At 45.8% G+C, this 17,264-nt stretch overlaps 2 protein-coding genes across 10 annotated transcripts in view; both read left to right on the forward strand.

The window, feature by feature from the left end:
* Positions 1-1,327, forward strand: part of Pla2g15 (phospholipase A2 group XV) — a 16,544-nt gene extending 15,217 nt beyond the window's left edge. Inside the window, exon 7 of the mRNA XM_031336882.1 lies at positions 1,142-1,327. Coding sequence (XP_031192742.1) covers positions 1,142-1,327 — 186 coding nt within the window. The remainder of the gene's footprint in view (positions 1-1,141) is intronic.
* A 4,916-nt stretch (positions 1,328-6,243) lies between these two features.
* Positions 6,244-17,264, forward strand: part of Slc7a6 (solute carrier family 7 member 6) — a 28,688-nt gene continuing 17,667 nt past the window's right edge. For 2 of the 9 annotated variants that reach the window (XR_004110272.1, XM_031341276.1), the window contains exons 1-2: positions 6,503-6,633; positions 14,559-15,117. Coding sequence is in view for 7 of the 9 variants with exons in the window: in XM_031341276.1 (XP_031197136.1) it covers positions 14,595-15,117 (523 nt within the window). In the remaining 2 variants the exon portion in view is untranslated. The other 7 variants (XM_031341283.1, XM_031341279.1, XM_031341277.1 and 4 more) reach the window with 7 other exon arrangements.

Here is a 17,264-nt window from a genome sequence, read left to right on the forward strand (position 1 = left end):
GACTTCCCTTGTTAAGCACATTCCTATCATCTGTCCCTCACCTGAGTGTTGGGACCCCCACTTGGGGCCCTGAGCAAGCTGTACCTCGATTTTGGCAATAAAAGTATTCTGGATGCTGGAAGGTGCCTTGTCCTGCTCTGAGCACAGGAGGAGGGAGCCATGATGTATGAAGGTGCTATAGAGGTGGGTGCTTGGTCTGTAATTTCACTAGGGCCTCAACATTACCCCTCTGCCTTCGATTTCCCCTTTTGCCCTCTTCTCTGGAATCGCTGGAATTGACTTCTCCACTGACCCAGAATTGTGCCTCTTGGAGTTGGGCTCCTGTCCTCTTCTTGCTTCTGCCCAGTCAGCAGTGTGATGCCACGAAGCTGAGGGTGGAGATAAAGGCTAAGCCTGCAAGTGACCGTGCCTGGATTCCCTGAGCTCCTCTTCCCTCAGCTTCCTTGGTCTCAGCATCCTTGGTGTGTGGTGATCCCCCTGCAGGCTATACAGCAGGCAAGGAAAGCCGAGCAGGGGGAGATGAGAGTGAAACTTGGTAACAGGTACTAGACCAGAACTTTTAGAGTCTGGCCCAAATAATTTTACTTTAGCTATATTTAAGCACAGCATAATATTTTGGGGGGGGTGGGGATATTCAGATGACAATTAACTCAGTCCCATTAACTCAGTTCCAACAATTTAAGTAAGACATGTTTGCATTGAAGCTCTTTGCAAAGTACATACGGCTTCATCCATAAGATGGTTTCTTACTGACTTAGAAATAATGCTCAAGATAACGGAGAACGACTGAGGTAAATATGTTTGTGGGAGTCTTGGGATTGGCCTGGCCCTAAGATAATGTAGAAGTCACTTAGGCTGTTGTGAAGCACAAGTGATATCACTCATAAGAATGGGTTATATGACCTAAAAGCAATGTTCAAGATTTAGGGGGGAAAAGGGTCAGGGATAAGTAAATTCTGGGAGATATGGGCTGAGCCTGTCTCATCAAACAGCAAAGGATCACCAAGTTGTAGAACTCCATCATTCCTGGCATTCCAGGAAGAGGGAAGCTGTGTGTTTAACTTGCCTGGCTTCTCCAGTGCCTGTCTGTGTGCACCAGGCCTTTTTGCCCTCTACACTTTGAATTTAAAGTTCATTTTAGGAGATCACCTTTCCCAGATTCAGCATCTTACCTGCCTGCCTTCTGAGTCATACAGGCAGCCATACAAAGAGATCAGACACAGGCCTGCTGCAGCTTCACCAGAAGGCCTTTGCTTCAGATCCTGGGAAACTTTCGAGCCCTGAAAACCCAGGAGTGGAAGATATAGAGGTCCACAGTGTCCTCTGAGCTTTCCTCCTCATCTCAAGGATTCTAGCAGGAGGGGGAGAGAGAGAGAGAGACTACCTTAGGGAGGGATGAGTGGAGATGATGACTAAGACATAGGAGCATGTAAAGATGGATAAAGGGAGTGTCTGAAATAGGGAAGCATGCGGAGGGATTGGGCCCCAGCCTGAACTTTGTGGTATAGAAGCGGTTCAATACCAGTTTCCATTGAGTTGGCCAGACTAGACTCCAGGTATTGTTATACTCTGGGGGCCACCGGAAGGTGATCTAAACCTCACCGTACCACTGTACCCTGGAAGGAAGGGGTGGTCAAAAGGGGAATGAGGTATGGACACACAAGCCCGGCTGTGGCACAGGCCCAAGTGAAAGGTTGATAACATGAAAAGTCTCAGTCGCAGGTCCTACCCAGGACACTGCCTACCCCTGTCAACGCTTCCCTACCCACCATGCTGTCTTTTGTAATGACCTTGCAGACAGCCACTCATTCATTCCAAATCTTTTTTTTTTAATTCTTTTTAGTTCATGTCCATTGGTGGTTCCACTGCATATGTATGAGGGTGTCAGATCACCTGCAACAGGAGTTGCATATAGTTGTGGCCTGTCATATTGTTGCTGGGAATTGAACCCAGGTCCTTGGGTAGAGCAGGCAGTGCCCTAAATTGTTGAGCCCTCTCTCCATCCTCCCCCTACCCCCACCCCCAGCTCTTTTTGAGCCCTTCGGATACCTCAGTTTCATAGCTGTGAAGAAGGCATTCTGCCAGGTTCAGCCAGTTTGGCTTGGGTCGCCTTTCGACTTCCCTGAGCCTCAGCTTCCTTATCTGATTGAAGAGGATAAATCACTATATCCTGCAGGGTGCGCCCATAGCACATGAATGCTGATGTTGGAAAGCCTCTGATCCCAAGTCTTGTATCTATTCGGGCTGAGCAGCTTCTCTAATGTGGATGTGAGACAGCAAAGCCGGAGGTCTCGATGGAAGCCAGATTTCTATATATATAGCTATTGCAAGGACAAATGGGTGGCTCTCACGGAATGGAGGGAGATGCTGGAGGGACTGACTCCAGAAGTGAAGGGTCAGGCTCAACTGACCTAAATCATGCAGGCTCACTTACTCTTCCAGAAGGTGTGTAAGGATGGAAGGGGATCCAGCTGCTGCCCAGGCTGCAATACCTACAGCAGTTTCCCTCCCCCAAATACTAACAGTCACTGCCTAACTCATTGTCTGTGGATCTCTAGGTAACAGGGTTTCTCAGGTGGGATAGGGAGTTTACATCAAAGAAGTATTGATGGTCTCATATCCTGCTCCCCACCCCTTACATCCCCTACCCTTCCTCTTGCCACGGAATCAGAGTCTGGCTGTGGGCTTGTGCTGGGAAACCACCCTCATCCTCAGAAGATCTATTGAATTCTTGTCTTTAGACTCTGCCATGCTCCTTTGGAGCTGGATCCTGAACTCAGGGCCCCTTTGAGCTGCATCAGTGACTCTTCAAGGGTTCTAAGAAGAGAATCCAAAAGAGGGCAGCTGTAACAAGGGGTCCTCAAGGACTGCATCCTAGGCCCATAGGTTGTTAAGTTCCAAAGAAACCGGGGACAAAAGGTTGTGGTTCCTATTAACATATTAAAGCAGACCCGGGCTGCCAGGCTCTGTTACCACCCAATCAAGGATCAGTGTTTCTCACAAGCTCCCAAACCTCTCCAGCCTCTGCACTTGCTTCCCTCTCCCCCACCCCCAGCTTCTCTTTCCTGTATCTACTCTGCCATTTTGGCTATGTGTTCTCTTGGTTCTTCTCGTGGCCTCTTGGTCCTTGCCTCCTCTCTTCATTCATTTGCCCTCTCTTCTCTTCCCTCTCTCTCCTTTCCTGCTTTCCCCCAGCCCCTCACCTCTCATGGTGTGGTCTATTCTGTTGGCTATGTTCAGTCTGGACTCTTCCAAATGCCTCTGGCTGTGTTCTCCCTCCTAACTACAATAAAAACCTCTTCAGCCATACCTAGGAGTGATCATGTCCCTGATTTTTCATTCATCAGGAAGGAGGGAGGAATGTACTTTAGGAGAGAGGTTTAATCAATGATTTGGCTTTTCCAGAGAGAGTTTCTCTGTGTAGCGGGGGCTGTCCTGGAACTCTGTAGACCAGGCTGACCTCAATCTCAGAAATCCCTCTGCCTCTGCCTCTGGAGTGCTGGGATTAAAGGTGAGTGATAGGTTATTTCTCCGCCTGTGAAATGAGCCAGTTCAAGCCTAATTATATCACCTTAGATTATTGGGAAGCTGTTCTTGGGTGGGAGAGTTCACTGTCACCAAGGAAAGAGACCAGGGAAGTCACCTTGGGGAGAGAGGGGGTAGAGGGGAAGGAAGAGAAAAAGAGAGAAAAGGATGCTCAGATGCGCATAGAGATAAGGAGAAGGAGGAGGAAGAGGAGGATCAAAGACCAAAATAGCTGGATTATGTAGGGAAGAGCCTCTGGGGAGTAGGGGAGGGCAGGTAGGGTTTGAGAGAAGCTGGGAGAAGCTGGGGGCTATCTCTGCTTTGACGTGTAAAATATGCACCTTGGGTTCAGGGGTCCTAAACCAAACAGTGAGAAACCCATTGCTTGGTTGAAAGGTTTTTATTTAAGATATTTTTAACTATGTGTGTTTGTGAGTATGTGCAGATGTCCTCCAGAGGCACTCTCACCCAATGAGCCATCTCTTCAGCCTCTTTAGGGGCGATTTGAAGCTATTTCAATCTGTATTTTAACATATCTCCTACCCCATGTTTCACAGGTGTATACAATCTTATTTCAACATGACTTTGACATTACAAATTTTGCACTTAGTAGAACCACCCACTCAAGTTACAGAAACTCACACTTTGTAGAATTTCACAAAAACAAACATTAAAAAAACCTCCAATCATAATATTTTAAGTGCTTTTGGGTGGGGCATGGAGGGGACGTGGCAGGTGCAGCAGGCTGGACTCTGAGGCAGCTGGCGAATGGGCAGACTGGGGAGAGTTCAGCTGTTGTGCATTTCCGGACTCCCCAAGGAGTGGGTGGGAAGCAGTCTGCATATGGTGAAGTGTGGACAAAAAAGATCATGGTAGCAGATCTGGCTGGCATTACAGTCTCTTCCTCAACAAGTTAGGTTTAGCCATGCATCCTTCATAAACTGATAAATCGAGCCAAATTAATAATGAAAAGCAGAAAAAGATTAGTCAGTGTGGCTACATTGGGAAGGACAGAGATAGCCAGTGACTCCCCCAAGTGTGTCTTTGGGGGTTCCTGATGTAAGAATAGAGTTTAACTTTTTCTTTTGTTTCCCTTTATTTTTTCTAAATTTTTCAAGACAAGAGTTCTCTGTAACAGCACCTGCAAGTCCAAGAACTGCTCTGTACACTAGGCCAACCTGGAACTCTTAGAGATCTGCCTGTCTCTGCCTTCTTTTTTTTTTTTTTAAAGACTTTATTTATTATATGTATACAATGTAGCTGTCTTCAGACTGTCCAGAAGAGGAAGTCAGATCTCTCGTTACAGGTGGTTGTAAGCCACCATGTGGTTGCTGGGATTTGAACTCAGGACCTTTGGAAGAGCAGTGGGTGCTCTTAACCACTGAGCCATCTCTCCAGCCCCTGTCTCGGCCTTCTGAGTGCTGGGATTAAAGGACAGTGTCACCACCCAGGAGGGTTTAAAGTTTTTTTGTTTTTTGTTTTAAAACAGGGTCTAACTCTGTAACCTTGGCAGAACTTGAACTAACCGAGATCCAATTCCCTCTGCCCCTCCCACCTCGGATTAAGCGCAGGTGTCACTAAACTCTGCTAATTTAAAAAAAAATTATCTTGGGGCTGGAGAGATAGCGGCGGTTAAGATCGCTGACTGCTCTTCCAGAGGTCCCGAGTTCACATCCCAGCAACCACATGGTGGCTCACAACCATCTGCAATGAGATCTGATGCCCTCTTCTGGTGTGTCTGAAGACAGCTGCAGTGTACTCATATAAATAAAAAAGTTAAAATAATTTTATCTTTTGCCTATGTATGCATAGCGGACCACCTGCGTGCCTGGTGGGGCCAGAAAAACTGGGGTTACCCGTGGTCATGAGCCTCTATGGTGCTGGGAATAGGATCCCTCTCCTCTGCAAGTGCTCTTAACTACTTAACCCCCCCAGCTCCGCCCCCAACAGGGCTTCTTTGTGTAACAGAGCCCTGGCTGTCCTGGACTCTTTTCAGCATTGTAGACCAGGCTAGCCTCGAATTCACAGAAATTGACTTCCCTCTGCCTCCTGAGTGCTGAGATTAAAGGTTTTTCAAGACAGGGTTTCTCTGTGTAGCCCTGGCTGTCCTGGAACTCACTCAGTAGACCAGGTTGGCCTCGAACTCAGAAATCCTCCTGTCTCTGCCTCCCAAGTGCTGGGATTAAAGGCGTTGCCACCACCGCCCGGCCTCTTTAACTCTTAATAAGGTTTAAATCTTAAGCGAGAAATGCAGAAAGGGTGCGGATCCCTTGCAAACAAACTCCAAGTCTGCCTCTTTCAAGGCCATCTGACAAGTTGTACATTTTTCGCCTGGAGATAAGTTCCTCCTTTGGATGCTTCAGCCACTTCCTCTCCTAGCAGGCTATTTCTGGAGGAAATACTGATTTCTTGAGGTCCATTTTTTTTTTTTTTAAAGTCTGATAGCCTAAGAGAAGAGCACAAGTTTAGACTATACTGATTCCAGCCAGACTGGTCGGTTAGAGGAGCGACCAACGGGAGAAGGAAAGGACAGAATGTCGCAGCTTCCCCGAGACGGGTGTCAGCAGGGTCAGGAAAGACCAGGACAAAGCTGAGAGCAAGAAGCGGCAACTTTCCAGGGTCGAACTGAGTCTGAACTGAACGTCAGCGCAGAGCACCGGTCCCGGGAGTGTCTGTCTTCTGGCTTCCCCGGACAGGAGGAAAGCGGTCCAGAGCTCTTTGTGTCAACTGTCCAGGGTGCCACTGGGCGCGCGGTCGTGTGTGGGGCCCTTTCGAGCTGCCAGCAGCAGCAGCAGCATCCTCACGTGGAGCCCCAGAGGCGCAGAGCCCGGGGCGGCCATCCCAGGTGAGGCGCGGCCTGCTGGAGGCTGCCCGGTAACGGTACGCGGATCGCGGATCGCCGATCGCCTAGGGCCCCGGCGCGCCCTAGCGCCCGGAAGCCACGCCGCCTGGGGCCCCAGCTCCGAGCCGGGTCCCCTGGCGGCGCGCGCCGTCGCGATCCGGTGCGAGTGACGTGGCATGGGCGGGACTTGAGCGGCCGGGGCGACGGCGCGACAGAGCATCCTGGCAGCTCCGAGCCACGAGGAGGTGACTAGCGGGGCCGAGGAGGTGAGGGGCTGGCTCCGGGCGGGACCGGGCGCTCTCGTGTGCGGCCGAGCGCTCTGCGTGGCCTCGGTCGCCGCGTGCTGGATGCGGGCCGGAAACCGCGTGGGGCGGAGGGCGCGGGAGAGACGCGGCGGCTGAGAGGAGGACGCCGGGAGCGTGGATCCCGGAGTGGACGGCGGTGTGAGGCAGACGCAGGCAGGCGCGCGCGCGCTGGCTCGTGCGTGTGCGTGTGTGTGTGAGAGAGAGAAAGAAAGAGAGACCCCGAGTGTGTGTGTGTGTGTGTGTGTGAGAGAGAGAGACCTCGAGTGTGTGTGTGTGTGTGTGTGAGAGAGAGAGAGACCCCGAGTGTGTGTGTGCGTGAGAGATTCGTGTGTGTGTGTGTGAGACCCCTAGTGTGCGTGAGAGACCCGTGTGTATGTGTGTGTTTGTGAGACCCCGAGTGGCTTTGTGAGTGTTCAAGATCCCTAGCGTGAGGGGGACTGTGTGTGAAAAACTGCGAGATGGTGAGTGTGGGAGACTCTGTGTGTGTGTGTGTGTGTGTGTGTGTGTGTGTGACGGAAAAACCCAGAGTGTGAGGAGAAAAACCGTGGGCGTGAGGGGGACTCCGGAGTGTGTGCGACCCTGAGAGTCGGAGACAGCGAAGGAGGTTTGAGTGGGAGAGACACGAAGGGCTTGAAGACTGAAGGGCTGAGTCCTCCGCAGTCCGTGACCGAGTGAGCCTGAGTGATCCTCCCTGGAGCACTGAGAGGCGACGGAGGAGGAGGAGGAGGAGGAGGAGGAGGAGGAAGAAGAAGAAGAAGAAGAAGAAGCGGTGGTGCGAGGTAGCGAGAGTGAGGAGGGCAGACGCTGCGTGAATGCAGGAATGCCGCTCCTGGGCGTTGTTGAACCCTCCGACTCGCGTTGGGACTTAAGAGGGCTGATGTATTGGCGTTTGGGAACACGGTGCTCTTGTACCTCTTTGGAGTGTCTCCTTATTTTGTCATCTCATTGGACCGTCTCATGTCACAAATGTCAGGAAATATTTGGGAACTATTCTGAAAATTCTCTTAACCATTGCACTAAGCCAAAAGGCTGGTCACCGTGTTGTGTAATGGGTCAGTATAAATAGAAAACATCTAATTTAACAAGTCTTGGGGAACCAGTCGAGACCACTGGGTTATGTGTGGGTAAGAATTCAGTCTCACTGTCAGTGCGGGGCGGTGGGGTGCGGTAGGAACGACCCCTCAGTTTGGGGCAGCTAATCTAACAGGCTGTGTGCTCAGCTGTTTGGCTCCTTAAAGTTGAGAGCCGATCCCGGATTTGAAGACTTAGCAGGAGCAGGTTTAAAGTTTGCAACTGCTTTCTAGGGTCATTTTTACCTCTTTTACCTGGTGAGGTCCTTCAAGGAAGCTACCCAGGCTTCCCATTGTTAAAGTTCCTTTGTGATTTCATACAGATGGCTTTTGCTTCCCGACTTGGGTCTAGGGCTGTTTACTTGAGTTATGTTTGATTTCTTTCCCGGCAAATGTGTGGAAAAAATCATAACCCTGATGGAGATAGACGGCCTTGGACAGTAATTGCCATGCAAAGAGTCCTGGGTTTCATTTCTAGCACTACCAGAGAGAAAAAGAAAGACAAAGATCGAAACCATAAGCCGGATTCCCCCACCCTCACCCCCTTCCCAGCAATGGAGACAGGGTTTCTGTGTGTAGCTATGGTTGGACTCTGTAGACAAGGCTGGCCTTTAACTCAGAGATTAGCCTGTCCTTGCTGAACACTCCCCCTCTTTAACACCACTATGCTTAGTCTTTTTTTTTTTTAAACCAAAAGTGTATTCCAGTTATGTGGCTGATCTACCAAGTTTGTTGTAGAGGAAATTTCCTGACATTTTTGCTTTCTTGCTATAGTCTCTAGAGTGTGGAGATGTTTCTACAAAAGTTGTGTAAATGATACTCTTAGAATCAGGGTTTCTTGGTGTAGCCCTGGCTGTCCTGGAACTCACTTTATAGACCAGGCTGGCGTTCAACTCAAGAGATCCTCCTGCCTCTGCCTCCTTACAGGAGGAAATATTATCCTGATGCTTTCTATAAGTTAATTTTTTTGATAAGTAACTAAGAACTTATTCTTTTTTTTTTTTTCTTTTCTTTCTTCCTTAAGTTTTTTGAGACAGAGTTTCTCTGTATAGCTCTGGCTGTCCTGGAACTCACTCTGTAGACCAGGCTGGCCTCTTAACTCAGAAATCCACCTGCCTCTGCCTCCCAAGTGCTGGGATTAAAGGCGTGCCCCACCACTGCCCAGCTGGTGACTTATACTTTAAGACATGATGGCTAATCACATTACTTAGGGTGCTGAGAGTTCTAGAGTTCAAGGCCCCCGTGAGCTATGTAATGAATTCCAGGTTAGCAAGGGAGAGATCCTGTCTCAAGAAAAAGCAAAAAGCAAAAAACCAGAGCCCCAGAAAAGACTGTATAGCAAATACTGTATTTGTTGATGTAAGAGTACCTTAACCATTGTGATTGGAAGTAAATTATATCTAAGTTAACTGATAGTCTCCATAAAAAGAAAAACAATTTTTGCCACTTTTGAAAAAAAAAAGCTATGGGTGGGCAGGAATAGGGGGTTTCTGAAGGGGAGATCTGGAAAAGAGAAAACAATTGAAATGTAAATAAAGAAAATATCCAGCTGGGCAGTGGTGGCGCACGCCTTTAATCCCAGTGCTTGCAGAGACAGGCTGATTTCTGAGTTTCAGGCCAGCCTTGTCTACAGAGTGAGTTTCAGGACAGCCAGGGCTACCAAAAAAAAAAAAAAGAATCTACATATAAGTGGCCTAGAACTCACAGATCACCCCCTGCCTGCCTGTCCCTCCCAGGCGCTGGGATTAAAGGCATGCAACACCACTACCCTGACCTATGTGTATATTTTTTAAGTTTTTAACATAAGCATTTTTTTGTTTCATTTCATTTATATTTGCTTTTAAAATTCTTTTATTTCTTATGTGTATGTGAGTGTGGACACATTAGAACCATGGAATGTGGAGGTCAGAGGATATCTTTTGGGAGTTGGTTCTCCCAACTTGTTGAGACAAAAGCTAGTCTTTCTGATTGTTACTGTTCTCCAGGCTATCTGGTGACAAGCTTCCTGCTGATTTTTCTATCTCAGCCTCCTATCTGGCTCTCGTGCAGTGCTGAGAGTACAGATGTACATCTGGCTTTTTTCATAGGTTCTGGGAATTGAACTTGGGCCATCAGACTGCAAATGCTATTTACCTGCTGAGCCACATTTTTGGCCTCTTTTTTGAGACATGGTCTCTCTATGTCCTTAAGGGTACACTTTAGTTTGTTATCCTACCTTAGTTTATTCTCCCCAGTTTTACTATTATAGGTAAGTATCACCATGCTGGGCTCTCAACTTTCTTTTGATTTATGTTTATTTTCCTTCTCTATCTAGCCTAGGCTGAAGTCTCATGTAACAAATAAGGATTTTGATCTTTTTGCCTTGATTTTTTGAGTGCTGAGCTTATAGGATGGGCATCCATACTGGGTTTATGCTGTACTGGAGAGCAAACTGAGGGCTTGTGCATACTTGGCAAATGCTCTACCAACTGAGCTATATGCCCTGTTTGGGTTTTCAAAAAAAATTTTTTTAAGGATTTATTTATTATAAATAAGTACACTGTTGCTGTCTTCAGACACACCAGAAGAGGGCATCTTACAGGTGGTTGTGAGCCACCATGTGGTTGCTGGGATTTGAACTCAGGACCTTTGGAAGAGCAGTCAGTACTCTTACCTGCTGAGCCATCTCGCCAGCCCCCTATTAATGGTATCTTTAGCTGAATTAAAATCTGCTATTTCAGATAGACCTGATATACACCTGCAGTCTTAGTACTTAGAACTCCTATAGAGGCAAGTGTGAGGTCAACCTCGTGTATAGACAGGTGTCATCACACCAGCTCTCTACTTTTGGCTTATTAGTCATATCTCTTAAATATTTTTTAATTGTTGCCCTAATTTTACAGTGTAAATCTTTTACTGGCCTCCAGGGAATAGGACCATAATTATATGGTTGACAAGTTTTCTACCACTGAGCTATACTTTATAAAATGTCATGAGTCTTTAATCACAGTATACCCTTAAATTATATATTTTTTCACTATAAGGTAAGAACCTTATAACAGCATTTTCCCAATTTTTGCCTATTTTTTTTTTTTTTATGATAGTATTGCAGTACATTTTTTTTCTTGATGCTACAAACCTACAGTGCATTTCTGCATTTTTTTCTTCAGGCTTCATTTATATTCTAAATAAGTTTAGAATAGTTTTTTTCCCTACTTAAGACCATTTGATAGTGGTTGTTTTATTTTGTTTACTAGTGTTTATTAGGACTACAGGCTACTACAGATCCGCATCTGGCTCTCCATTGTATTTATTCGAACCAGTCTGATGTTTCTAATATCTGAGTCCTCTAAGTCTGGACATGTTGATTACTGCCTCTGGAGAGTGGGTGGTGGTGGTGGTGGTTATTGTTGTTGTTGTTCTTCTTTAACTTATAATTTGTTAGTGATTGCCATACTTTGTAGGACCGAAGAAAATTGAGGTATATAGTTTTTATTCTGAGAAATAGGTATGACCCTTTTGTAAGGTGGTTGATAGAAGAGTTTGAGGTGATTATATAGAATTGTGTTGGGTTTTTGTTGTTGCCTTAGGTAACTTTGCCTTCATATTTCCTTGTGCTTGTGCTTTGCTATGGGGAAGATTTTTTTTTTTCTCAAAGTTTATGCTTTGCTCTCAGCTTTAGCCCTTCTCGGTGTATAGTCTGCTATATGCAGAACTTCTGGTGGGAGCCGGGAGGGTCTCTGTTCTGGTTCAGCCTCAGTTTCCTTGTGTCTGGCTGGGTGGGATGGATCTTTCTGGGTTATTCTGCTTGACACAGAGGTTATACTTCTCAGTGGTTTTGACCAGAATTTCATGTCCCTTCCTTAGGCACAAATAATTTTGTTTTTGTTTTTGTTTTTGTTTTTTTGAGACAGGGTTTCTCTGTGTATCCCTGGCTGTCCTGGAACTCACTCTGTAGATCAGGCTGGCCTCGAACTCAGAAATCCCACCTGTCTCTGCTTCCCAAGTGCTGGGATTAAAGGTGTGCACCACCACCGCCCAGCACTTGGCAGGTTTTTTTAAAGGAATGTGAGGTAAGGGTTAGATTTAGAAGAAAGGTAAGGAATGGCCTTGGGGTTTTGTGGCCAGCAAGCCTGGAATTTAGCCATCTGTCCTCAGGAGTTTATTGTAGTTATTTCACAATTTTGTTCTTGGGTTAAAAAGATAAGGGTTTTAATTACTTTGGCCAAGGACAGGTTCATTGTGATAATTGTGTTTGGTATTTGAATGAAGAAAAGGACTTTCACTTTGGCTGAAGGAGAGACAAGTCCTTTGTAAACTGCTTGTCCCTCACTCAGGTGCTGAGACTAAGATTCTAGGCAAGAGTTTTTCTAGGGCTGTGACTGATCTTAGTAGCACATCCTTGCAGAACAAGCCACTGAGGACTTTGTGTAGTGTATCCAACGCACCAATGCCAGGTTGTTCATGGACAAGAAGAATACCCAATAACATTCTAATTAAGTTTTGATGGACTTGAAGAGATTGGAGTGGTCGCTAAGGCCAGGCTTTTCTGCCTATCTGTGTATTGCGTTAGGTAGAAAAGGTACCCTGAAGGTCTCTTTGTACTTTACACAAGAGTGTGCACTCCTAGCTATTTACTGGATTTATTCCCATGGAAACCTGGACTCACTTGATAGACATGTGAAACAAATATGCTTCCACATGCTTGCATAGGGAAACCTGCATAGTTTAGTGCCAAGAATGAACAGTGCTTTCTAGACTTTAATACGTCTAGTCTTATTAAAGTAGAGGTAAGCTGGGTTCACTCTTTTGGACTTCAAGAAATTTCTCATACCCCAGACAAGCTTTTTAATTTCGGCCCAGGTCCAGACTCTTGGAAGGAGATTGGGACAGTTAAGACAAGAATTTTGTGTGGGGTCTGTGGTGATATGATTTTCCCCTAATTCATTCCCCTTAGAACTGACCTTGGTTCCTTTGCTCTGAGGCATGTGAGGTCAGGATCTGATATAGACATTTTGTTTTATTTTTGCTTTTCTGTCCCTCAGCCACACCCCACCCCCAGGTTTTTAAAAAATGACAGGGTCTCACAATGCACTTCACACTGACTTTGAACCTGAGATCTCCTTGCTTCAGCCTCCCAAGTGTTGGAATTACAGGTGTGTGCCAGTTTGCATAGCTTTATATCATTGTTGAATAGAGCAGATTACATTGTTACCCTGTGACCTTGAAGGACTGACTCTTGGGTGGTAATTTATTGCCTACCACATTACTCTTCTGAACTCATGACCAGCACAGGAATTGAGGAAGGGAGGCCAGTCTGGGTAGAGTCAGGGGATTTGCTTATCTTTTGACAGAGCCTTCTTAGGTAAGATAATGTAGAATCTACTTTCTTTTGTTGCTGTTTGTTTTCGTTTTGGTTTTTCGATACAAGGTTTCTCTGTGTAGCCCTGGCTGTTCTGGAACTCACTCTGTAGACCAGGCTGGCCTCGAACTCAGAAATCCGCCTGCCTCTGCCTCCCAAGTGCTGGGATTAAAGGTGTGTGCCACCACCGCCAGGCTCACACATGTCATCTTTTCAAGATGCTTTCCATGCTGGTTCTCTAACTAAGAGGAGGCTATGGCTTTGGTTAGGTGACAAGACTCTGGGAATTATTTTGGGAGAATTGCTTTGTAGCCTCAGATGGTGGTGAGGGGCATGTAGAAGAGAAAAGCAAATAAGCCATTGGCAGGTTAGCCCCAAGTTAGGGTGCTCTTGGCTGCCCCTTTTCCCTTCTTTCTTAAAACCTTGTAAACTCTTTTGGATACTTGAGAAAAAAGAAAGGAATTGATTCAGCAAGCAGTAATAGGTGGGGTAAGTTGAGGTTATGCTTTCATGAAGATCTCTGCAACATCATACTTTTCCTTTCCTTTCCTCTCCTCTCCTCTCCTCTCCTCTCCTCTCCTCTCCTCTCCTCTCCTCTCCTCTCTTCTCCTCTCCTCCTTTCCTTTTCTTGTTTGAAACAGGGTTTCTCTGTATTGTCTTGGCTGTCCAGGAACTTACTCCCTTCATGGTAGACGATGCTGGCTTGGAACTCAGAGATCTGCCTGCCTCTGCCTCCCTCATGCTGGGATTAAAGGTGTGTGCCAGCACATCAAGCCATATTAGTGATTTTTTTAAATTTTCTTAAACCTTCCTTCCATGTAACTACAGAATTTTTCACATGTGCCTGAATTCCTGTAGAATTCACTTAAACAGTAGAAATCACTTTTTACAAAGAGCTAAGTGGCAGGATTTCCTGGAATGATCTTTTTAGTCTTTCACTGTGGTCCCACTTTCAAGTTTTCAGGCTTGTGAGTGCTATGTATCTGCTATAAGTAGGTACTTTGGTTTTCTCTGAAGGACAAGTTTGTGGACTTTAACACCTTTAATTCTTCTAGCACTTGAGTTTGAGGTGGGCTTGGTCTTAACAGAGTTCCAGGATAGCCAGGGCTACAAAGGCATACTTTATCTCAAACAATCAAACAAATAGAATTGAACAAAACTGGGGAGAATCTACTGTGGACAAATAGTTTTGCTGGCCTCTTTGCTCAGTAAGACAGAGCTCTTGTTGGAAGTCATCATTAAGTTGGAACTGAGTGCTTATACTTACATTGTCTTACTTAGGAGCATTAGGTAGCATAACTGCCTACCACTAGTTCCCTGTGTCTTATGATTGAAACTGGGACAATCCTGTTGTGTTGTATGTGTTGCATGCTCTACTAAGCAGGTGGTGGGCAAGGAAATCTGTTTGACTGGCAGGTGTAACTAAGCCACACTAGCTCCTGTCCTGGACTTGACATATTTGTTTTCTTTGCCAGGCTACACTAAACACAGGTGTACAGGAATCTTTTACCATGGAAGCCAGGGAGCTTGGGAGCCCCGCACCTACCTACCATCTTCTCTCCAAGGCCAACCAGCACACTGTAAAAGAAGATGCCAGTTCACCGTCTCAAGGGTCTCCAGAAACTATGCAGCTGAAGAAGGAGATCTCCTTGCTGAACGGGGTTAGCCTGGTGGTGGGCAACATGATTGGCTCAGGGATCTTTGTCTCGCCCAAGGGTGTTCTAAAATATACTGCTTCCTATGGGTTGTCACTTGTAGTGTGGGCCATTGGTGGGCTCTTCTCTGTTGTGGGTGCCCTTTGTTATGCAGAACTGGGGACCACTATCACCAAGTCAGGGGCTAGCTATGCTTATATTCTAGAGGCCTTCGGGGGCTTCATTGCCTTTATCCGTCTGTGGGTCTCACTTCTAATTGTTGAGCCCACCAGTCAGGCCATCATCGCCATCACCTTCGCCAACTATATCATCAAGCCCTCCTTCCCCACCTGTGATCCTCCATATGTGGCCTGCCGTCTCCTTGCTGCTGCTTGCATATGTAAGTATGGGCTGGGAGTATGTGTGGAGGTGTGGGGTGCTATATCATTTGTCTGGGTACCTGATACTTGAATGTTTTATTTTGTTCTTTGTGGAGGAGGGAATTGAGGCATCATACCTTTTGAAAAAAATTTTATCACTTGTTTGGTTCTGAGAGATAAATAAACAGAAAGGATGGGAGTGGGAGAAGTTTGAGACTGCTCATGGCTTTTGGGGTCTTAGGTTACTCTTATTCTTAGCTGTCCTATATTTCTGTTCCCAACTCTATGAGGCATGTTGGTGCATGTCTTGTATTTGTCTTACCAAGTAATTTTTTTCCCCCTCTTGGAGGGCCAGCAAGGTATTTTGAATGATGTCAACATCACTATTTGTAACTTATCTCAGAGAGCAAGTCAGAGCAAGGATATTAAGTGTGTCAGAGTGAAGTCCTTGTGCTCCCAGCTTTTCATTAGAAACTAGTTTAAAGGCATCAATGAGGAAATTGGCTTCTCTGGATGATGGGGGTCCCTCTTTCCTGTCACTGCTTTTTGTGACCTGTTCTAAGCAGCAGGCACCAAATGGCTTATCCCATTGGTGTTTCAGATTTCTTTACACTGACTTTGTAAACAAGTTCTGCCTGCTGCTACTGAGAGGAGCATGGCTTATGTTCTTTACAATCGAGTGAGAGATCCCAAGGGATCCCTATTTATTTTCTTTTAGGGGTAGAGAAAAGGATATTTAGTGTGAAATCATGGAAATGAGAGAAGATTGCTATGAACTCAGCCAGCCTTGTAGAGCTAGTGATTTGACTAGCACCTAATCTTGTGTTTCTTAGCACTGTGCTTCCAGAAGTACTTAATCATATTCTGTTCTTTTTTTTTAAATCTCTGCTTGCAAAAACTTTGGTTGTAAATATAGTTTATTGACAATTTTAAAAATAGTTCAATAATACCTTAGAGTTAGCAAAAAACAATTACAGTGTACCTTGCCTCCTGACTTTAAGGGCTTTGTTAAGGGCAAACAATAAAGGTAACCTCTTCGTATTCCTCAAGACAGGAAATAGATACTCCTGGGAAGAGGAAGGAGTGCGGGGCTGGGCTATATGGCCTTTTTTTTTCTTGGCTCTCTGTCTAATGGGGTTTCACCACACAGTTTCTGAGATCTTTAAAGACTGAATTTAGGCAGGTGTGGTGGTGCACAGTTTTAGTCCCCCTACTTTGGAAGCAGTGGCAGTCATGTTTCTGTTAGTTAAGGGTAGCTTATTTTAGTGAGTTCCAGGCCAGCCAGGGCTACATAGTGTAGATCCTGTCTCAAAGCAATCATTTAAACAAACAAAAAAAATAAAATAAGATGGGTGGTGGTGCACTTGGGAGGCAGTGGCAGGTGGATCCCTGAATTTAAGGCTAGCTTGCTTTATAGAGTGAGTTTTAGGACAGCTAGGATTACACAGTGAAACCCTGTCTTGAAAAACAAAACAAAACAAAAACCAGGATAGTAGTTTTATGAACTGAGCCTGCTGGCTCACACCTATAATCCCATTACTTGGAAAGCAGAGGCAAAAAGGATTGCCAAGGCCAACTTGGGTTTCATATCAAGTACCAGACCAGCCAGGGATACTTTGTGAAACCTGTCTTAAACAAGCAAAAGACTTGGTACCTACTGAGATACCAAGTCTTTTAACTTGGCAGTCACTTAACTGCCAAGCTTGACAAACTTGAATGGATCTGTAGGATCACGTGGTAGAAAGAGAAAACTTACTCCCAACAGGTGTGCTCTGACATCCATGAGTGAGAGCACTCACAAACATACACACAATAAAGATAATAACATTTAAAGGTCATTTTAGAGCATCTGCATATTTCTTGGCATTGAGTTTTACAAGGGAAATTCTTGTGTATAAGGGAATGTGTATGACCAACTATAGAAATGTTCATGTATTACACAGTTGCTCTTTAGAATGCTTCATGCATTTCTGCTCCTATGTGAGCATCTGACAGTGCCTGTGCATTGGTTTGACAGTGGTAGTGTGATTCAGAGAGCAGTCCAAGGGGACTCTTATATATAATTTGGGTTTTGTTTGTTTGTTTGTTTGTTTGGTTTTGTTTTTTGAGACAGAGTTTCTCTGTACAGCCCTGGCTGTCCTGGAACTCACTCTGTAGACCAGGCTGG

This window comes from Mastomys coucha, unplaced genomic scaffold, assembly GCF_008632895.1.
Source record: "Mastomys coucha isolate ucsf_1 unplaced genomic scaffold, UCSF_Mcou_1 pScaffold22, whole genome shotgun sequence".
NCBI lineage: Eukaryota > Metazoa > Chordata > Mammalia > Rodentia > Muridae > Mastomys > Mastomys coucha.